This window comes from Rhyacophila brunnea, unplaced genomic scaffold, assembly GCF_057557595.1.
Source record: "Rhyacophila brunnea isolate RB1 unplaced genomic scaffold, BYU_Rbru_1.0 scaffold_23, whole genome shotgun sequence".
NCBI lineage: Eukaryota > Metazoa > Arthropoda > Insecta > Trichoptera > Rhyacophilidae > Rhyacophila > Rhyacophila brunnea.
In genome coordinates this window covers 28,872,343-28,896,021 of record NW_028232893.1, presented here as the reverse complement: position 1 = coordinate 28,896,021, position 23,679 = coordinate 28,872,343, and the positions used below count along the sequence as shown (strand labels likewise).

At 35.9% G+C, this 23,679-nt stretch overlaps 3 protein-coding genes across 4 annotated transcripts in view; 2 read left to right on the top strand and 1 right to left on the bottom strand.

The window, feature by feature from the left end:
• The window catches only part of PIG-S (phosphatidylinositol glycan anchor biosynthesis class S), a 233,453-nt gene extending 227,727 nt beyond the window's left edge, over nucleotides 1–5,726 (top strand). For both annotated transcript variants that reach the window (XM_085950583.1, XM_085950584.1), the window contains exons 10-11: nucleotides 2,073–2,277; nucleotides 5,550–5,726. In XM_085950583.1, the coding sequence (XP_085806709.1) occupies nucleotides 2,073–2,277; nucleotides 5,550–5,661 (317 nt within the window). In that variant the 3' untranslated portion in view covers nucleotides 5,662–5,726. The remainder of the gene's footprint in view (nucleotides 1–2,072; nucleotides 2,278–5,549) is intronic.
• Nucleotides 5,727–10,600: 4,874 nt separating this feature from the next.
• LOC147069810 (uncharacterized) lies at nucleotides 10,601–13,587 on the bottom strand. Its single transcript, XM_085950510.1, has 2 exons — nucleotides 13,147–13,587; nucleotides 10,601–11,573 (listed from the first exon to the last, which is right to left on the bottom strand). The coding sequence occupies exons 1-2, from the start codon at nucleotides 13,553–13,555 to the stop codon at nucleotides 10,927–10,929; spliced, it is 1,056 nt and encodes a 351-aa protein (XP_085806636.1). The 5' UTR covers nucleotides 13,556–13,587; the 3' UTR covers nucleotides 10,601–10,926.
• A 495-nt stretch (nucleotides 13,588–14,082) lies between these two features.
• LOC147069809 (uncharacterized) overlaps nucleotides 14,083–23,679 on the top strand; it is a 35,753-nt gene continuing 26,156 nt past the window's right edge. The window contains exons 1-2 of the mRNA XM_085950573.1: nucleotides 14,083–14,451; nucleotides 18,940–19,084. Coding sequence (XP_085806699.1) covers nucleotides 14,414–14,451; nucleotides 18,940–19,084 — 183 coding nt within the window. The 5' untranslated portion in view covers nucleotides 14,083–14,413. The remainder of the gene's footprint in view (nucleotides 14,452–18,939; nucleotides 19,085–23,679) is intronic.

The window sequence follows — 23,679 nt, the reverse complement described above, 5'->3', positions numbered from 1 at the left end:
GCGAATCTCGATAGATCGAAGGGGTTCGAAAGATCGATGTTTATGAAATTAAAACAACATATTTTTGAAGAGTTATCGATATGGTGGTACGAACACGAATCAGAGCATTTTTCAATACAAAAATTAATACTATGCGTGAAGTATTTCCTACTTTACCGACATTTCAATTTTCGATATCAACAGTTGCGACATCCGCCCAGTATCAGAGCTTATGTAAAAAACAACATATGTCCCATCCGCGGCGATCGGGTTAACAGCCTACCTCCACCCTTCACCACTGGCAAAAACTGTATGGTTCCATGCAGCCGTTCCCATCTCCTCCGCTCCAATAAATTTATAAACATAAGTGAGAAACGGAAAAACTGCAGTGTTGTTACTGACAAAAATAAATTAAGGACTATCATGCCGTGGATCCCAGGTTCGAATCCTGGGTCTGGCAAGTACACATATTGTTTTTCAATATGAGTGTGAGTCAGGGTATGGACCTAATAGGTTGAGCAAGTGGCTGACATCCATTTCTCGTAAAAAAAAATCTGTTAATACAAACCTCTACTCTGTGGAGGCCCATATGATCCTATTCGGATCGGACATTGTCGGAAAAAAAAAACTTCATATGATTGAGACAAAGATGGAAACAATTAGACGTTCTGAAAACGGTGAATCTTTTGCTTCAAACGGCCGTTCGTACGACTTAGCCGGTCTATGATGGAAATATATGTTTAAAGATTGTTTCCAAAAGAGGTATAGTGATGGATAAAATGGAAAGATCTTTGAATCCTTAGTTTTTTAATTATTCAAGCTAAGGCTCTTAAAAGATTGGAAGACTCGGTTGAAAGGTTGGTTCGACAAATTTAAACTGAGGTATTCTTTACATATTATTAAATTCACTGGAGAAGTTGTCAGTGCAGAGAAAGATGCTGCAAATGAATTTATTTCCTCATTGTCCAAAATATTTTAAAATACACTTTTTTATGTTTTTTTGCATTGCTTTTTTTTCATACATTCAATACACATCTTCAAGAACCAATTATATACGAAAGTTGAGGACTGTCTGTTTTCCTATAATCCTCAGTTCTTCAATTGAAGCGCTTTTTTTCAAAAGCGGCTAAAACGGTTTTTCGAGTATTTTGAGTTAGATAATATATGAATACGTGTATTAAATAAGGCTCTAAGTACCAAAAAGTAGTATTGCCTGTAGTTACAAAATCGTTGCAGTAAAATTTCATGAAGCAGACCTTTTGAAAAATGTAGTTTTACAGTGTGAAGCAATCACGGCAGCTTCTATAATTTTAGGTATTAAGAACTCGCAAGTGTCAACACACCATCGTCAACTATTTTATATTGAATGCCGTTGACCACTGCAGTGCTACTTACACCATTATAAATAAAACACGCCAACGGACTTACAACGTCGACAGGTTTAATTATTTTGCTGTATTTTTTTGACTTGCTTGAGGCACTTAGACTATAGTTGAAGTTATTGGCGTTGGTATGTAGAACATTTTTCTATAAAAATGACAGTTTTTATTATTTTGGTACTTAGCGCCTTAATTAATACACGTATTCATATATTTTCATAAATATATTACATGTCTTCCGTAGTATGGTCTTAGTTTTAATTTAAAAACTCAGCTAAACACCTACGTCAATATTAATTATTAAAAATCTAGCTTAGTTTCAAAATCGCCTAAAACAGTAGTAAAAGATATTTATGTTATTTCAATTTATCTCAAAATTGTATAAAACCGTTTTATTTGATTTTATTATATTTGACCATGTCTGATCCTAATCATAATATGGGCCTTTGTATTGTTTGTATTGGTTGTATATGAGAAATGGATGTCAGCCACTTGCTCAACCTATTAGATCCATACTCTGACTCATCCACAAATTGAAAAACAATATGTGCACTTGCCAGATCCAGGATTCGAACCTAGGACCAACGAAGCTATAGGCCGACGCTTAAGCCGCGCGCCCGTTTTCATTTTAGCCGCTTTGAAAGTAAGCACTTTAATTGTTGTAATACGAAAAGTTTATTTTCTTCTCTCTTATTTATCTCTCATATTTTCCAGGCGAAATTTCCAATATTGTGATAAACGACGACGTGGGAGCATCCATCTACGACGCTGTGGAGAACGTGGAGAGGACGGGCGTCCATCTTAAAAATGGCGACCTAATGAGTGCCCTTGAGTGTTCCAGAAACGCATTCCTGTCTGCCGAGGCCGCGTTCACCGATCCTAGTCTGCTGGCTTTATTATACTTTCCCGATGATCAGAAGTAAGTTGGAAATAAACCTATCAGAAGAATCCTCGCATAATATCTTTCTGAGGCTGTTCCAAAATATGTATTTTTAATGAACATTCTTAAATCTGTATTGAATTAAAAAGAATTTAACTGAAAATATTTGGGTTACTTACAGAAATAAGAGGGATGTGATGGAAATTTTATTGTCTAATTGTGAGTTTGCATCTCACTCGGTTCAACCTTTTTTCTAAGATTCTAATTCTAATACCTATCGGCAGCTGAATGCAGAACCATTCTAACTTAGATTTGAAATTTTTAGGAGAGAGTTCTTTGAATCATAGCACCTGTACACGTGCATGGATTCACTGGCAGCAATAGTGCGTATTTTAAATTATCGTGACAATAACTGTTTACATGACGTAAAAGTGCTGACTGTCTCTCCAATCTCATTCTTCAAGAGTAAGCGAGACACGATGTTGTCATTTTATGGTACTATTTGACAGGTAGTGAAAATCGGTTCACCTCAAAATGAGTATAGTTCGTTTTCTGCCGGCAGGCTCGCCACTATCGTTCTACTGCGCAGGCGCAGATCGAAAAAAATCTCTAATGTTGTATGAAAATTCAGAAGCTTCCAAACTTTTTTGATTCATACATGCAAGCTTGCAACTGCAGGATAATACATCATTTTTTTGTTATGGCCGCGATAATACTTATTTGCAACATATTTGAGTAGCAATGTATGCAACATAATATGTTATATTAAAATATTATTTTAGTAGGATTATTGATGAATAAAATGGTGCATACATTTGTCTATCTATATAAATAGAAAATAACTAAACCAGACTGTTTCAAAAAACTCTCCTTCAAAATATGTCAAATGTGAGCTAGAATAGTTCTGCATTCAGCAGACACTATGATTCTTAAGTTTTTCAATATTATGTATTTTACCACGTTTTTCTTAGCTCGTATTCTTGTTTTACCGGTCGTTGTTTATCCAGTATAAATCTTGCAATCGATTTTTAACTAACATCCCGACTAGCTAGACATTTGAAACTTTTAGAATATATCAGAACACGATGCCAATGCATTCTTTTAATACTTTTAGCCATATTTAAGTAGAATTGAATTCATTTTCGGTTAATTCTGTTTTGTATGAAAAGTTATTTCGGAAGAAATCCGAAATCCAATCCACTATTATCGGTTGCTACGGGTCTGGGGTCCTAGCAACTAAATTATTAATATATACGTGCGTTACTATGGAAATCAAAATGACATTTCAGTATTCTATATTTGTTTGTTCGCAAAATAGCAAAAAAATGATTTGTTGACTGCCTTATTTGAATTGCCTTATTTGTCCTAAATTATATTATATAGAATTGTCAAGTTTATATGATTCAACAGAACATTGAAAAACGTGGTATATAAAAAGGTCTTTTTATCTTGTAATTATTTTTTGTCAAATTAAATCTTTAAAATTGTTTTAATTAATCGGTATGTATCTGAAACTTGACTCAAACTTACCAGCAGATGGCTTTAATGATTCATTTTATTGAATATGAGTCGTTTATTGGAAGATTGCAACGGATTCTATTCTCAATAACAATATATCTGCGACGTCCATTTCTGAAAGTCGACTTATGGTCAAAATTTAACAATAAATATGTATGTATTCTATGAGTAATTTCATATAATAATATGTAGTAATTTATGACTTATAAAATCTATCACGATGGCCGTACGGTTTCAGCATCAACCTATAGCATCGTGGGTCCCAGGTTCGAATCCTGGTTCTGGCAAGTACACATATTGTTTTTCAACTTGTGTATGAGTCAGAGTATGGACCTAATGGGTTGAGCAAGTGGATAACATCCATTTCTCGTAAAAACAAAATCTGTTAATACAAACCTAGACTCTGTGAAGGCACATATTATGATCCTATTACGATCGGACATGGTCAGAAAAAAAAACCTGCCAAAAGCATATGAAAAAAATGAAAGTCAATTAAATCGGCTAAGAAAAATGGACATATTGTTTCAATTAGAAAATATATTATATGTATGATGAAAAAAATAAACAAACATTGAAACCAAAGATGTTAAAAAAAAAAATTTCACCAAGTGAGCGAAACACACATTATAGAGATCATATTATTATCTAATGTGGTGAATACCAAGTGATAAATTCATGGATTACCACCAGAAAACGATACTCTAGAAAAGATCTTTTTATCTTTATTATATATATTTTATCTATTTTTTTTTCTAACTTGCTTATTAATGGCATTTTGTCAATTTTAGTTAGTAATTTTCATTGAAAAATCGGATACGAACCTTAGTAACAAAAATTAAAAACAATATGAAAAGTGGAGATACTCCGATGATCCTTCAAACTGCGAATGTGGCACCAAGGAAACTGCAGAACGTGTCATGGTCTGTCTTTTCGTTGCAATCAGCTGCACCGTAGATGATATGTTTAAAGATAATGATGCAGCCATTATGGTGGTTTGAAATAGTCATTAGTGCATTTTTCGCACGGTCACTTTGGAAGGAAATTGAAAAACTGAAATGACATGTCATGTTGATTTCCATAGCAACGCACATTTATAACAAACTGAAATCCTCTAGATGCCTCATATATCCCTTTTAAGGCTCAAATACATTATCATCATGTTATGTGCTGTCACAATATGCTGCCGCTACGGGAAAAAAATGTGTAATGTTGTTTTTCTTTGTATTTAAAATGTTATTAGACTGATGCTCCCATCCCGTAGCACATTTTGAACCTTTAAACGAACATTGTCATTTGGCAAAATTTTCTGAAATCGCCAGAATAACAATGAGGTCACCTCACACATATCACCAACCGCATCACTCTATGAACGTTTTTTATTATGTTCTGCATGCCCACACATTTTCGACTCACATGTTCGCGTGTTCTTTGTGTTTATTTTTTTTTCTCTATGGATTTTCTATTAAATTATTATCTATGTCTGGTGTTTACGTCTATTATCCATGGTCTGCGGGTTCTGTTCAAAATATTATCTACACGTAGAAAACTGTTAGATTAATTGAAATTAACATGGATAATGAAAAATAACTCAAAATACTAATAAAGTAGAGTTGGCACTTTCCATAATTGAATTTATAGAGATAGTGCTCATTCAAAATATTCTGTGGAATGATGAAACCATAAACAAAATTTGTCGACGTGACAGCATGACGTGATCATAATGTAATCGCAGCTTTATTGACACACGTGATCCAATTAAACAATTTTACCACAACATATTTTTCATTTTTCAGATATGCTGTCTACATTCCACTATTCCTTCCGGTAATGATTCCAGTGCTGATCTCCGCCAAGAATGTTTGGTACTGGATGAAGAGTGCACCATCCAAGGAGAAGACTGAATAAATAATTTAACAAATTTTGTATTATTAACAAAATGTTTTTTTAATTTTATTAAATTTTCATTCTGAACAAAATGGTTTCAATTAAAACTTAAGACAGCATTCAGCGGGATGTGAATGGCGTGCACAACTCAAATGTATAACCAATATGGTGAATGGTCGCATGTTATTTGGCTATCACAAAAGGGGGTCGCGATCAGTGCTTCATATTACGATGCTAACAAAACACACAGAATACGGAATATGGAAGTTTACCTTCCAGAACCCTGGAGTTCCACGGAATATCATTCGGAGAACACTAATCAGAACACATTACACTACCCTTAACATTAGCGATAGGTTGGGCGTGTCCGGAAACTTGTACGTATGCAGCTCACCGTATCACACTTCACTGTGAAATGTTGTATCAGAAATATATGGCTGTATATTAAAGACCGTCCAACCTCTTAAGGTCGTTTAGTACTGACATAAAATTCATGTCTAAGTAAAACACGGTTCTTGTCGGTTTACACTTTACAGGAAGCTAGCATCAAACAAATTTGAAAATAGCCGATATACTGGATTACTTGTTGGGTTAGGTTAGGTTTTCATTCTTGAATTCATAAATATTCCCAAAATCAGCTATGATAATTGAATTAATGTTCTTATATTGAATTTCATAAAATTGGAGACCGTACAGTACATGGTCATCTCTTTCCGATAAGGAAGCTAAAATGTTTTATGTATAATTTACATGTAACCTAGGTTGGGGGCACCGCCAAACGGGGGCCTACTTTAGGATGTGGGGGCCATGGGTTAATCAAACACTAAAAAATATTATTAAAATGGATTTACCATTTATATATCGACAACAAATAAAATGAATTCAGGTAGGTAGGTACCTACATATTTAATTAATTTCTATGGTATGTAGATTTATTTGTAATACAATAAATATGTTGTATACTTAAAAGAAACCGCTGATTTTAGTACGACATGAGGTTATTTTCTTTCATAATTTACATTTAACTGTTTTCGGGTAACATCCCCTTGAGCCCCTAAGGTAAAGCCACCAATGGTCACTCAGACCTTTCTTGTTGATATATCAACTTTACTGTGCACATGTTTGTTACCTGCTAGACGGCCTGTATCGCGACTTGGTAATCATTACGGTGTAACTGTACCTGATCTTCAAATAAATACCCTTTCTCCGCTACAACTCTTGATTATTGGAACCCCCCCTATTCTAGCCTCCAGACCAAAGTATGCAGCAGAACGGAGTCCCGTTCCAAGCCTTATCAGTTTATAGAAAACACATCATAATTTGCTCAATTATATATTTTCATATTATGACATCGATTACAATAAAATTTGTACGACTTACGTGATAAAAGATTTTACAAGCAGTCATTTAATAAAATAAACAGTAGAGTTCAACCGTGTAAAACGATTTTATCACCATTGGCTAATACGTAATAATACTGGCAACCAATAGGGGCACAACTAAAATTCAATAAACAAACCACTTGATATGCAATCAGTGTAATGGATGTATATTTAGCACACCTATATAAATTTCTTGTGAAAAAACCAATGTTAGGCACACAGAGATGTTGAAGAAATCAATCATCTAGAGACTCGAAGAGAAAGGAATGGCAAGGAAATATTATTCGATGGAAGGTGAGGCATAGAAAGAGTGTCAGTGTGCTGAGTTTACTGGGGATGGTCTTTAATCTGGCCTGAAAGAAGCAGAGGACCGTAAGGGGGGGGGGGGGGGAAGTCTTGGTTGCGTATAAGACGACTGGATTTTAGTGTGATCATGATCCTCAGTCGTGAGGGAATGACCGATAAGAGAGGAGAATTGAAGAAAATCTTCATTCATCTATAAAGATTGAGTCTAAATGCATGAAAGTGATCGGAAAAAAAGAATCATTTATATTTTTTTGAATACAAAAATGACATTTACATCATAGTGAATTTTACGGAGGACTCCATCTGGGAGAAGATTCAACATCTTTGGTTATGCCAGATAACACATGTCTCGATCCAGGTTTCTCTCTGATCAGCGACGGACAGTACACGAAGAATGGATAGATTTAGATCCAATCTATGAGGGTGCACATTAGAGGATATCCAAATAGAAAGGATCACTGGAACAATGTTTTACTCAATGTGGAATGAAGGTCTCATAGTTATAGTAGTGAAACAGACACAGAAACTCAGGTACTTGAATGATGTAACACAAATGAAAGGCTATTTTTGGTACGTTATTGACGAAATATTAAGGTTTGGCGGAATTACGTGGCAGGAAAAAATGAGGAACCGGAAAGAATGGGGAGAGCTTGAGGAGGCCTCCATCCAGCAGTAGATTGAAACATGATAATAATGATGTGACAATGGTCAGTTTAGAGAAATATTTAATTACGTTTATTGAATTTTAGGTGTGCTATACCCCTAAACCTTCTTGGAAAGTTTTATGTCGATGGCCTAATGTTAATATCCCGTAAGTGACTTTTTACAAATTGTGCAGGAAGCTAAAAAAACTAAATATTTAATATCCCGTATCTGACTGTTAATATTTCACACATGTTGTAACTACATAGCATGCCAATAACCCGTAACGTAAAAAGATGTAAAGCACAGCACATAGCGCTTAATATGATGATAACATCAAATAAAATATGACATATAAAGATAAACATCCAAATTTGTTATATTACTTACTGTTTTACATTCTAAATAATTAGAAAGTGACATTTTGACGCTGAATTCAACACACGTCATGCAAAACGCTTGACAGCTTATTTTCAGCGTATTTTGTTGTCGATAGATCAGATACAGGTATTGACATTAGACCATCGATATGTGACAATAATATGCATTAGTTGACATAAGCAATTATTAGATATATAAAATTATTGACGAATTGTGACTAGATAGTTGATTTCGTGTATTATACAATAATAATAATTTGATGCTACACTAATTGTTATATTTAATATTAAATTCAGTAATCTGATTAAAAATTGGAAGATATAAGTCTATAGTTATTTAGGTGATTCCCTAAATCAGCATTTCCCAAACATAATATAATATACTCTGTTTTACCTTTAACCTCAATTTCGTTTTGGTGTTATATGAGGTTACTAATTGCAAACACGGCTCGTTCCAAAATTGTTAAAAAATAACCTCAAATGACATTTCGTAAAGAAAAATACACTTTATAAGAATTTTTATACAGTAGTCTCAAACCTGGCCTTATTACATTCATAATATTAAATCAAAATAATGCAATACTTTCAAATGTGGCTTATTCCATAATTATTTAGATTCAAAGACGACTCGTTCCATATTAGCCAATAGGAGCTCAGCTTTTAGTTCAATATTACTAACATTTTAGTGGTATGTGATTGGATACATATTTGCATAGGCTGACTAATTCAAATTTTTAAGTTGCAGAAACGGCCCAATCTAACTTTGACTTTCAAACCTGGGCTGATACAAACATTAATGTAAATAGATTCATTAAGTGTCGATGACATTGAGCTACTTTACAAGCTGCTAGTCGGCGAATTTAAAAGGGGGCGAGTCAGCTAGTGCGATTGTGACACACTAAACTTTCCACTCGCTCAGAAGCCAACAAGCTAGCGAGTTGAAACTGTAATTTTTGGTACTATTTGACAGGACGTATTGAGTAGTTGGTTTTTTTACCGGCAGGTTCGCCACCATCGCTCTACTGCGCAGACGCAGATCGGTCCACACGCCAGCGAGTAGCGAGTAAGGTAGCCCGGCTTTCAACTTTTCTCGGTAGATTGTTTACAATCTGCTTGTTAGCTAGTTCGATGATTACACTGGGCGAGTTTACAAGCAGATTGTAAATTCGCCGGCTTGTAGCTTGTAAAGTAGCTCAATGTCATCGACGCTTTATTAATATTGAAATAGATAAATTTCCCTTTGTTTACTACACTACAAATGAATTAAAGAATCATACAAATTAGTTTTTTATTAGTCTGTAAAACAGTTTATTGCATTTTGCCGGAACGAGATGTGTTTGCAAATAGTAGCCTCATATGTAATAACATAAATTAGATATGCACGTTCCAAGATTGACATTTTATATGGGGATCGGTCGATAGCCATTTGCTGAACCCATTGGGACCATGTCCTGAATCCAAATGCACGAACTGACAGATAAATTAATATTTGCCTCTGCTCCATTGAAGACATTATAATATTATATTATTGAGATGGTACTACATAATATATTTTTTTGATTCAGATGTATGCCAGCTTGATATTAATAGTGGAATGTTTTGTGCGAGCTGCATTTGTTTTTGATAAAGGTTGACACATATTTATGAGACCACTATAAAAAATATTTTTAATGTCTATCAGTAAGAAGGAAGTCAGTTTTTTGAATATTACCCTGAATGGTCTGTCAGTACATGTCCCGTTATGCAAGAAAAACCTTAGAAAAATATAATATGCAGAGTTATTGTGCCACTTAGGGTTTTAAGCTAAGATTTTGTTTGTATGTTAACTACATATTAACGATTTAATGTAGAGATGTTGCATACTATTCAGTTTTGTATGTTTTGAGAAATTGAAAGATTCCAATTGATTGAAAATCAACAGCGAAATGGACATATTGTTTATTTGAATGAGACAATAATAACATATTCTCATATAAGTACCAAATTTAGGCATATTAATATACAGGCCAAGTAGCGTAACCCTCAAATATCAAATTGTTCAGGAAGTGCAAAAAACTGTGGGGATTGGATTTACTTATTATTTTATATAATATTTATTTATTATTTTATTACAAATTGAGTGGCTTACTTTGTACGTACCCTGTGACTTGCGTTTAGAGAGGGTTACAGCATTTGGCTGGAATATTTTTTGTCAAGTTACAAATGGCTTAAAAAATAGTTTTGAATTATTTTGATACGAAGTATTTTTTTGGAATTTATGATATTTGGCCAGTTCGTGTAAGAGTATGCAATAAGACCATTACCATCAAAATATCACTTTGGTGAGGGCTACGCTACCTGTACAGTGATGATAGTTTTACAGTGTGAGTTACGATGTAGACAGGTATTTTATAAATATATGTAAATAAATTAAACTGAATAATATGCAAAATCGATGCACTAACTTGGAGATATTTGGGAAACACTGTCCTAAACAATAAAACCGTGGTTTGTCATTCGTAATGTTGGACCTACCGAACCTCAAAATAAATCAACGACTTGTAAAATGAATTATGTACGATAATCGCGCTGCCCGTTTACGCTTCGTTCCACGCAGTCTCCGTCAAGATGGCTGTGTTCTCTCCGTTCTCGTCGGGGATGTACTCGAAGTTCCACAGCGAATTGGCTAGGACCAGCGTCTCACTCTGGCGGACGTCGAATGTCAGCACAGGACAGACTTCCTCGCACGGCGTTCTCGGCGTCAGCTGAACCAACGTGGAACCCTTCAACTGTGACAGGATAATAAGACCCGTGTCCAACTCCAAGTGTTTAAATCTCGGCGCTGAATATTTGTCTGACATCAACAACCAATTGAAATGAGCGGGCGGAACGTGTGGCGATAAAAAATACGGCCTCGGTGCCAACACCCTTAACGATTTGACGGCTTGCAGGTCACAGTTTTGAAAGTGCACAAACCAATTAGGTATTTGAATGTTGGTTATCTTGGTCAATAAATTATTCAGGTCCGCCGGTTGTTTTCCGGTCCGCAGGTTCGTCTGCAGAATGCAGGGCACGGAGTCACGCAGCCTTTCGTCGTTGGACAGCAGCCTGGTCAGGTTGATGTCGGGGTATTTGGAGAGGGACCAGTCAAGGTTGGCGTCCGTCACGATGACGGGGGCACCCCGAATTAAGTGCCGATTGAGAACACTGTCGTAGTCCGTTTCGGAAATGTGTTGCACAGATGCTGTGAATAAAAATAAAAATATCAAGTTATTATTTTGATATGATTATGTTATAGTCTGAAGGAGTCGTTTTTGAGTATTATAAGTAGTTATCACATAACCCTACTTATATCCACACCTAATTTTTTTTATTTAACACTCCTATTTTAGAGGTTTAAAAAAAAATGGCATACTGACATTTCTGGCAGTTATAGACTATTTTAATACGTCTTTTTAGGAAGTATGAGTGGAAGCCATTCGCTTGATCCATTGGGTCAAGGATCAAACTCCCATTGAAAAAAAAAAAATTGACTTTTCCAGATGCGGGATTAGAACCCGTTGCCCACTGGTTTAAGGGTATAATTTTGTCCACTACTCCACTGCGGGTAATACAAGTAGGTACACACATGTTACATAAATTTATGTTTATTTCATTATTTCGACGCGACTGCATTTTGCGGCTGTTTGGACTGCAAAATGCAATTTGTAGATTTTATACCCAAGGTGTAAAAGATATAATTATTATCATATTGTTCGCTGAACACCGCGCGTTGACGCCCGGCTGCATTTTGCGGTCGTCTAGACTGCGAAAATAGTTTGTGTATTTTGAATAAAAAAATTAAGATAATAAATTGTTTTGTTCACAAATTATTATATTGTTTACTAAATAACCTTCATATTGACAGTTAACTGCATTTTGCGGTCATCCGGACTGCTAAATTCAGTTTGTGTATTTTGAACCTAAGGTGTGAGATAATTACTTATTTTCTTCAATAAACACTACATTGACCGCTGGATGTTGCGCACCGACACTGGACTGCTTGTTGCAGTCGTACTTACTGCAAAATGTAGTTCGTGTATTTTGAATCTATGTAAAATTGTATAAAGTATACTGACGCCGGACTACATTTTTGCGATCGTGTTAGGTACCTACTACTGCAAAATATGTTTGGCGTACAGATCTACAAACTTATCTGTAGAATGGCCAAAAATGGAACTACGAACTACCATAGGACGCCATTTTGAAAATTTCATTCGAATGTCAGATTTTGTCCAGTTACGAGTCTTGATTGGATAGTTTTCGACAGTGGCTCCCCCATCCCATTCTTCAGATAAGTTTGTAGGTCTGTATGTATCTTTTACATTCAGAATAAAATCAAAAAACCTATAAAAATATTCACATGGTTTGGTCATTAAGTATTAATTAGATACCTAAGTGTTTATTTAAGTAACTGAAGTTTATGGTTGTTTAATTTAATAAAACGCATTTTTTTATTAAATTAAACAACAATACAATGCAGTTCCACCATGAATTGACACTTAACAAAATAAAAGAAATGAAGTTTATGGCATTCAGTCACAACATAGATAACTTAAAATAATAGATAAATAAAAAATAAGTACAACATAAAAATGAAAGACTTTTTATTTTAATCGAAACATCGAAAATATAATTTCAAATTAAGTAAGTCAATGCACATAAAAATATTTAGGTAGGTAATAAGAATAATTATAATATAGGTAACATATAAAAGACTCCACAATTTAGATACCTATTTAATTTATTAAATGACAATATTATTATTTTGATCTTACCTACAGCTTCGCAAGCAGCACAATCCGACAAGGTGAGGGCGTTTGGGAGGTCATTAATTATTTGATTTTTACTGATCAAACAAGGCTTATAGAAAAGGGGCGTCCAATCCCAGATCGGCAGAATCCTGATCATGAATATCCTCCCGATCGCGGTAGCGTGCCAGGCTAGATGATTGACGTTGCTAATGCCATATAAAGTGGCGATAACAAACACAACCGCGACGATGATGCGAAACCATTTTCGAAAAGACACCCTTCTCACGACGTTCGTCAGCGGACGGCAGATCGCCTCCATTTCTTCATCGGTAAATCCAGCCTGCTGGCAATATTCGTAGAAGGATTTCAATTCGGTATCCATCAATTGCAATTTTTCCCGATGTGACATGTCTGCCCCAGTTCTGGATGACATGTCGAAATGACCCAAAAACTCCAACGTAATCAATAAGGGTCCCTCTTGCACTATCTCATTGATTTGGCCGCGCGCGGGAAACGGCGGTGCATTTATGTGGCCAGTGATAGGCTGTTTATTTACAGACCTACAAACTTATCTGGAGAATGAGATTGGGGAGCCACTGTCGATAACTACCCAATCACGACTCGCAACTGGAAAAATCTGACATTCAAATGACGTTTTTCAACATGGCGTCTTATGGTAGCTCGTAGTTTCACTTTTGGCCATTCTCCAGATAAGTTTGTAGGTCTGTAGAGGTCAGTGCCTTATCCGCCATTTTTCAACACTGACAACTAAAAATTAAATCGCTCGCTAAAATTCGCGAGCGCGATAAAATTTTTAAATAAAGTAAATATTTAAATAAATTTTCCTTATTTTTATAAAGCGGTTAAAAATGATTTCGATCGAAAAATTATTTTTGTGTCAAACGAAAAGCTTGCCATGATGCAAACAAAAGAAGATTGAATACGTCACCCCGCCATCTTGTATATTGTATCCTTCGCGCATTGCAGACACTAGATTTGCCAACTATTTATTAATCGGGGACTCACCCCATAAATAAATTTATTTGTGATTTTGTACACAAATATACTCGAATTCGTAGTCGTTGGCTGAATGAAATCTTCGTTGATGTTGTACGGGGGGCAGTGCTTTTATAGCATTGGTGTTATCTTTTAATATAAGTGCATTTTTGTGCATCCGCGAAAGTTGAAAGAACTGTGTTGATAGAAAGTATTCCTATAATCTGTCAAAATTCCGGTCCCCACGCGTAAACGAGAAGGAGCCTATCCACCAGGCCAGTCGGGCGAGGCCGACATGAATAATAAACGCAAAAGTCGAGCGGCACCCCAGAGGTAAGTTTTCGACGTGACCTAACCTTCTCTTACATGCCACAACCCTTTGTGCATTTTCCCACGAGACACCCTCGTTTTGAAGAAAATCCCTCGCGCACGCTTCCATCTGTTTGTTTTGGTGAGAAATTCCTTAGATTTTTTCATATATTTCTCACGATCGAATCTCTGTTTGTCATACTCTATTGTCCATTGAAAAAAAGCCACGACCCTACGAACTGTCATGGTGGTTATTTATTTATGATGTTTTTATTTATAATTGCAATTTCTTCAGAAACTGTCGTATCGACCATGATTATAATAATTTCCATGTAATTAATTAACGTTAGGTGTTTATGTAACCTCGAAGCGACCTATTATATTCGCGTATTATTATTTGCCACATTTTTATTGTTGTCTGGAGGACTACAAGTAAATCCACGAAAAGAAAACATTTCAAATTCAGAACAAATCATTTCAACAGGAATTTATTTTAAGAAGAAAGTTGATGAATTGAAATTAACTTACTAATTAGAGTGCATTTTTGAGGTGATGGTGTTGCTTAATTAGTTTTTTTATGTAAATGAATGAAAGTTTATGTGGCCAATTACTGATTGCCTCAATTTTTTTTCGTTTATATACATTTATTCAATGAAAATAGTGTTGCAAGGAAAATGATAATTATTTCCATTATTTACCAAGGTAGGCCCCAATATTAATTATGACATTAAACTCCTTACAAAATTATTAATTCATTATAAATCAGTGGTATTATTCTACATATTATATTGTAATAGTGCCGCAGATGACCGCATAACCTTTTATAACTTTCTTTTTAGACCTAACCTAACCTAATCTACCCCAACCTAACCTAATCTTAAGCCGTGTTGACACGGTCCAAGTACACTTGGACCGAGTGCCATCCAAGCGCACTCGTATGAGACAGCTTCATACTAATTATTCCTATCCAAGCTACTCGGACCGCGTCCTACTCATCCAAGTTAGCTTGAATAGGAGTAATTTGTATGAAGCTGTCTCATACGAGTGCTTGGATGGCACTCGGTCCAAGTGTACTTGGATCGTACTTGGACCGTGTCAACGCGGCTTGTGTGTGATAATGATGTATTGAAATGTACATAATGTATCAAACTTTTAAATAAACAATTATTGAATCAAAAAGTATCTGCGCCGACAGAAAAAGGTATTTAATATAATTGTCTATATTAGGATAAACTCTTTCCGCCAAAAAAAATCATAAATGGTAATGTTGTCATCTGCGTCACTATATATGTAGCATGTTCAACTTGTGCTGAAACTAATACCCAGTTTACACATGCATTTTACTGGTGGCACTACGTATTATCGCGGCCATAACAAAAAAATACACATGTAAACACGTATTATCGTGAAAGTTGCAAGATTACATACATGGATCATAAAAGTTCAGCAGGTTCTGAATTTTCATGTGACAGTTGGAACTTGTGAGATATCTGCGCCTGCGCAGTAGAATAATGGAAATCCTGCCGGAAAAAAATGAACTACACCGTGAAGAGCATTTTTGAGGTTTACCAATTTTCACAACCAGTCAAATGGCACCATAAAATGACAATGTGTCTCACTTACGCTTGAAGAGTGAAATTGGTGAGACAGTCAGCACTTTTACGTGTTAACAGTATCGCGATAGTTGAATTTACACACTTGGTGCCAGTAAATCCATGCACGTGTACAGGTGCTATAAAGCCTTCATATTTTCATACAGGTCTAGCTTATAACTGACGGAGAGCGTGTCAATAATTATAGTGCAGAGATATGCAATTAGATATACCAAAATAACTGTGTTTCATTTGCGCAGCAATCCAATGTAGATCCTGGCAACCTTCCGAAGCGATTTCTTTGTCTGCGAGAAATATACATTGACCACTTGATCTGGATCTAAATACTCATTGGAAAACAACTTGGGACTTTGTCAGAGCCGGGATTTGAACTGACACGTACAACTTTATAAACTGACACATTAACACTCAACCATCGCAGGCGATACTGACCTGTTATTAGGTATTTAGGATATTTAGATGATTACACAAAATTTATGTATGCTGTTTCATACGCCGACCACATGTTATGTTAATGTCGCCGTACAAAGTAAATGCCAGTTCATTTTTAGTGTTATAAAACTAGCAGTCAGATAGCCCCCCACAATTTAAAGTTCAATAAACAAGTTATACTCAAAGATTTGCCCTACGTGGTCATTGAAGTAAAGTGCCATCCACCGAAGCCCGCCCCGCACCACACTCGGTCTTAATCAAGCGTATCGCGGGACCCTACAATTGGTGATGTGAAGCATCTGAAACAATTGGACTGGGAGTGTCCTGGGAGAAGATGCCCAAGACTTAGGTTGCTACGCTCAAAGTGAGCTCTTACTGAGTTTAATAAGTTTATTTTACTGACACTATCAAACATGTTTTTGCTAAATGAAAATGAATGGTATTATAATGATCTCTCTTCTTCGTCGTTCCCACACGGCTGAGGATCGTGACTACCCTTAAATTCAGTTATCTTCTGAGTGGCCAATACTCTACATCCGTCGGTCCTCTACTTCTCTCAGGGCAAAGTAAAGGCTGTCCCCAGTAAGCTCCTTCATTTGGTTGCTCCAGCATGCCGACACTCTTCCTCGCTTTGCTTTCTCTAGAGGCTACCTAAATGCACCAGTCTCCAGGTTATCCAGTCCGCACTGAATAATATGTCCAAAACACTACAGAATATGTTGGATATATTGTCAATGGCCGTTGCTTTATCTGGAGTTGATGGAAAATTGACCGGTTCAATTGCCTTCCGCTGCTTCTTTGCTCTCGGGTCCTTGACTCGACACCGTACAAAAATATAAAGAACACTAATATTTTTCACAAGCATCATTTTCGTGGCAATTGAAATTCCCTGATCCTTCCATATAGTGGTAAGACATGTCATCGCATTTTTCGCAATCTGTGTACGCCTTCTTATCTCTGGTTCACATTCGCCTATTCCAGATATACAAACTTGTCCACTGTTTTGGAGTATACTTGCTGCTGGTGGAAGGTTAGCCCGATCAATAACCATTAACTTGGTCTTAATCCTATTAATAAGGAGGTCGTATTTGCGACTCTCTTCCGCTACCTGGTGTAGCAGCTCTGTGAGTTCTGTGGTATCATCTGTGAATCCTAAGTTATAAATTCTCTACCCCACCAATTGTTTGCAAAAGTATCATTTGCGTGGCGATTGAAATTCCTCAATCCTTCCATATAATGTAAGACGTGTCTTCATATTTTTCACAATATGTGTGCAACTTCTTAACAATATACATGTTTTATAGTCTCTACTCATCCAATTTTCATCAGGTTTTATCGATTTTATTGATATTTTGTATCAATTTCATTTAGTAGCACGGTCAATACTATGTCAGTTTATGGTCTATGCTGTTAGTTCAACATTAATGGGAATAAATAATCGTTTAAATAGACTAATAGTTAATCAAAGGCTCACGAGAATCCTCAAAAATGATCCGACTGAAACTAAAATTCCAGCCAGGATCTGGCTAATGTATTTCAACGGCGGCTCGCTGACGGCAAGACTGGAATCTCTCAGTTTCAAAACGTTCGCAACCGAAACCGCTCCCAGTCTCTCAGTTTCCAGTCACCCGTAAAACAGTGGTACCAATATCAGTAGATTCGATGAAAAATCATATTTTATTACAAAAATTGGTAGCAATGAACTGAACAAGCAATGACAAGTCAAGACGTCAAAAGTTAAAGATGGGCGAACCGATTTTTAATTTAAAATATGTGGCAGAAGTTGAGAAATACTCCTGCCTGTATAATTACAGGCCGCCAGAATATTCCCGTAAAGATATTACAGAAAAAGCTTAGAATGAAGTAGGAAAGACATTGGGTTCGACAGTTTGAGGTTATGAGATTATTATTGTAAATGGGTTTTAGTAGCGCCGTGTGCGAAGCATCAGTCAATTGCCAGCTTATGAGTTCCATCAGCAACCAGTTTGTCAGATTTTAGTTTCTCCATGAGCGAAGGGCCATAGAAATTTAATGAAAAACTAGCTAATAAATAGAAAATTATACTTATCTCAATGTATTATCACTATGTTCTCAATTTATCTCGTATTATCTTTGGTGTTGCCAATACTGGTGGTAAAATATTAAAATATTCAAGTATTTACGAGTTAATTATATCAGTTCATCGTGTATGGACAACTAATCATAAGATACCATGATTCATCACTGTAAAGCAGCACCATAGTGTCGGAACAGGCGGCATTTGGATCTGGATGAATAAAACCGGGAGCCACAAACGTTCCTCATTGAGTTATTGTTGCTCCAGCCATTCCCATTCAGATAATCAGCTGTCTTATGATGTGCACCGTAAGGTACCACTGTCAACAATGTCAGGGTTCCGTCCCGTCGCTGATGAAAGGGTATATTATTATATTATGGAATTTTCATGTTTTTTTTTTAATTGTTGCAGGCCACCCGTAGCGGCGGAGGGTGTATACAAAAATGCCTTCTTCATGCATGCGATAGCCGCTCACGTGGGCGACACTGTCCAGGTGCACACACAGTCTGATAGCATATGGGAGGGCATCTTCAGAACCTTCTCATCAAAATTCGAAGTGAGTTTCACATTTATACCAAATTCATAACTGCAAGTGTTCTTACATAAACATATCGCTGACAAATCTCTGACCCGAGGACTCCCAATCTTTATGACGGTGTAGCAGATGTGTTAAGCAGCATTTTTACATTTGGTTTGTTTGGTACAAGATAAAACCTTCGAATCAGTTTATACTACTTATTGAAAGAGTTTTACATAAACCAGCCAAAAATATGCACCAAAAACCAATTTGTATGATTTATTAATATCCTCAATTTAGCTTCTTTTTTTTTTAACCATGTTCAGATTTGAAGATGATCATATTATTATGGGCGGGCCTCCACAGGGTGGAGGTTGTATTAACAATTTTTTTGTTTTTATGAGAAAAAAAGCGTAAATTTTGATTGTTTCGACAGAATATATGATGTAAGTAATTAGAGTGACGCTGAGTTAGAAAAAACAATGCAATAGGCTTCATGTAAGAGCAGTCGTAAATAATACCCCGTTTACACGTGCATGGATTTACTGCTGACAGTACGTATGATCGCGCGGCCATAACAAGAAAATGTACCTGTAATTATGTATTATCCTGCAGTTGCAAGATTGCATGCATGAATCAAAAAAGCTCAGAAGCTTCTGAATTTTCATGCGGCAGTTGGAATTTTTTCGATCTGCGGTTTGCACAGTAGAACGATAGTGGTGAACCTGCCAGCAAAAAAATGAACTACACTGCGGAGAGACTCATTATGAGATTAACCAATTTTTGCTACCTGTCAAATAATACCTGTAAAATGACAACATTGCGTCTCGCTTACTCTTGAAGAATGAGATTGGAGAGACAGTCACTTCTTCGTGTAAATAGTTGTCGTCATGATAATTTAAAATACACACTATTGCTGCCAGTCAATCCATGCCTGTGTATATGCACTATAATGGAAGTGTGCCCTATGTACCCTATGTAATTCGTAGGCAGTAGAAAAAATCTCAATCTGCACAATTTCAAGGTTAAGTTATTGTTCCACTATAGTGCACTGTTAGTGAGTTTTATGAGTTTGCAAATGATGGAATCATTCAGTTCTCGATTTAAAAATAATACCAATTTCTTTAAAATTCTATTCCTTGATGAGTGGTGGAATTTAATCTAATTCTGAAAATTATTTGTTTTGGCCTTTGCTCTCCATACACTGTCATTTGAACATAAACAGTGTGTCATATTACGCGGAATAATTAATGGTAAAATACCAAGGTATTTTCTTATTAAACCAATAAGAAACTTGGATGAAAAGCTCTCTGTTATTACTGGAGTCTTTATCACGGCAATATGTGCCATACTCTTCCTCTTTCGTTGTCCATGTCCGCTCTTCGGGTGGACAATATGGACAGAGCCTGTGTTTATTGCTCTTCCAAAAATCCCTTTCGCTCGCCAATCGCCAAAGATTACACTTTACAGGAAGCCAGCAGCAAACAAATTTTGAAAATAGCAGATATACTGGATTATTTGTTGGATTAGGTTTTCATTCTTGAATTCATGAATTTTACCAAAGTCAGCTATGAAAATTCAATTAATATTCGGTTCGTGAACGGTTATCTCTTTTCGATAAGAAAGCTCATGGCGAACAGTTGTGCCACGGTGAAATGTTTTACGTACAATTTAGATGTAACTGTTTAAATGAACATTGAACCCGTTGGAATACTTTGATGTTTATTTTTTGGCAACAGATTTTTTGTTTATTTTCATCTGAGCACATGTCCTTTCTTTCCATTCATTTCTGTCGTAGATGCCTAATATAATTACTAGTATCATAAGTTTTTTTGCCAACAATAATTCTCGTGCTATTTCTGCGAAAGTGAAAAAAAATTCGTACGTCAAGGTTAATGATCATTTTCATTATTTTTAGCATGGCAACACACTACAATTAATTTGGTATGTTATACCTTATACCTTGTTCATAACAGTAAACCATTTAGCTCCTTTAGTCTTGTCAATTATTATGTGAATATATGATGTTCTGTTATGATATTATATACTTCCAGTTCATTCACACCATTCACAAATGGTCCTTGAGTAGCATATTCAGCTGTCACACAAAATACAATAATAAAACATAAAATGTTAAATTTTCTCCAAAATTGTGAGTCAATAATTGCAAACTGCAATGGAAAGTTTCCTGAATATAGTTTACTAGATAATTTTAAGAGATCATTAAACTCAATGTATAATGCGTGTACGAATAATAACCACGAATATCTTAGGAAACAAAATATGGTTGTATTCTCAATTTTAGAATGTGATTGAAGATGATGAATGGGCTATAGAAAATATTTAAGCTAGCGCTACAGACCATTCAGGTCCATCGCCAACTGCACATCCGTCCTCCCGGAATCTCTATCCCGAGCTCTCTCTCCAGTCAGTCACACTCAGTCTCTTTTTCCCTCTTGATGCCATCCACCCATCTCCTCCGGGGAAGGCTCAGGGGCTGAGTGCCTAGAAGCGTTCCTTTATAAAATATGATATCAAAATATAAACTCATTCTTTTCTGAAATCCATAAGGCCATTATACTGAAATCAAGCATTTTCAACAAATTTGTTGAAATTAATTGACTTGAAATGATTGAAATGACTGATTAAGAGGGGGGTTAATTCTTTAACTTGAATTGAATTGATTCAACTGACTGATTCAGGGGGAAGTTAAAAGTTAGATGTCATTTAGACACGTGCGTAAAAGATTTTTTGTGGAAGTGACAATAGGCAGGGGTCAGTCAAAATATACGGAAAATTGTGTGATTCATCTATGGACGACCCTTTATTCTTCTTCTTCGATGGCGCTACTGCTCAAGTCGATCTCTGGCCTCCTCCAGCCGGAACGGTTCTCCGCACGTCTTTTCCAGTTCATGATTTTTAGCAGCTGGTTGGCATCTTTTGTAATGTTGTCACCCCATCGTGTGTGTGGCTTTCCCACTGGCCTTTTCCCCCCTGGATTTCCTTCGAGGATCTTCTTCGGTATCCGTGATTCAGGCATGCGCTGGACATGGCCTGCCCAGTTCAGCCTCTCGAGTTTTATGAAAGTGGAGTTTGAATCTTGGTATAAGTGGTATAGTTCCGTGTTGTGCCTAATTCTCCACTCCCCACCATCATTCATGGGTCCGTATATCCGCCTCGGGATCTTTCTCTCAAAGCAATCCACCATTTCAGCTGCTTTCATATTTAGCGTCCATGACTCGCACCCGTATGCAACGACTGTGCGTATGACGGTTTTATAGAGCCGGGTCTTAGTTTTTCTGTGGAGATTTCTGGATTTGAATATGGGCAGCAATGAGAAGTACGATTTATTTGCAGCGACCGATTTGACGACCCCTTATGGTATTAATATATTTTTTGTTTTAATTCCCAAGATGAAATAAGATGTATCACATATGATACACCTTTCGTACAAAGTCTATGGGTTGTTCATGTTTAGTTTTCAAAGATAACTAAAGCTCTTAATTTTCCACTATTATGAAGACACTTTTTTTTTTAAATTGGCTCTACAATCCTATGTGGATCTGAGCCGCCTCACAAAGAGGTTTCTTAATTAATTTTTGTGTTATGAGAAATTGATGTTGGCCATTTGCTCAACCAAATACACATTGAAAACTAACATGCAAATTTGAGAGACTTTGGATTCGAACCCACGGTTTTATTTTATTTACTTGTTGGCGCTCTGCCGTCGCGTGAAACAAAACGTTTTGTGAATTTTTCAACAACTTCTTTTCATACAACATTTCTTCTCATACAATCTTGACAAAGTCTCCCGCTTCGTGCTCACTATCTACCAGTGGCGAAGGGTGGAGGTAGGCTGTTAAGATCCGCCATAAACAGTGCACATTAAACTTTTTCAGACATGGATATTTGTTTTCGTTGAAATAAGACTACAATTTACAGATAATGTTGGTTAGTTTTTAAAATTCAATTAAACCCTGAGAAACCAAGCCATAATAGATAATAGTCAAAAAATACATGTATATCTATAAAATATCTAAAATTATGCAATTAAATCATACATAACTTTGAATATTTTATAAATAGAATAATATTTTATATATATTATTATAGTTTGGTTTAGGCAGGGCTTAATGAATTTAAAAAAAATAACCAAGAATATCTGCAATATGTATTTTTAATCCAACGAAAACAAATAACTATGAATGAAAAAGTGTGCACAATTTTGTCGTATTGCCCAAATTAGACTAAAACTATTATGGTTTCGTTTAGGCAGGGTTTAGTTGATTTTTAAAAACTAACTAACACCATCTGTAAATTGTAGTCTTAGTTCAATAAAAACAAATACATATGACTAAAAAAGTTTAGTGTGCACTATTTATAGCGAATCTTAACAGCCTACCTCCACCCTTCGCCGCTGCTATCTACTTAATAATATGTTTTATTATTTCATATCTATCTCAAAGTAAATAAATAAAAATGACTCACCGTAAACTAAACAATGACCAATAACTTCACGATGGAGGAAATACTACAAAATAGCTGCTATGAAGTCAAGCACACTATTTTGCCCATTTAGATAAGCAAAAGTTTCACTACTCTGATATTTATAACTAACATAAACATTATTGACA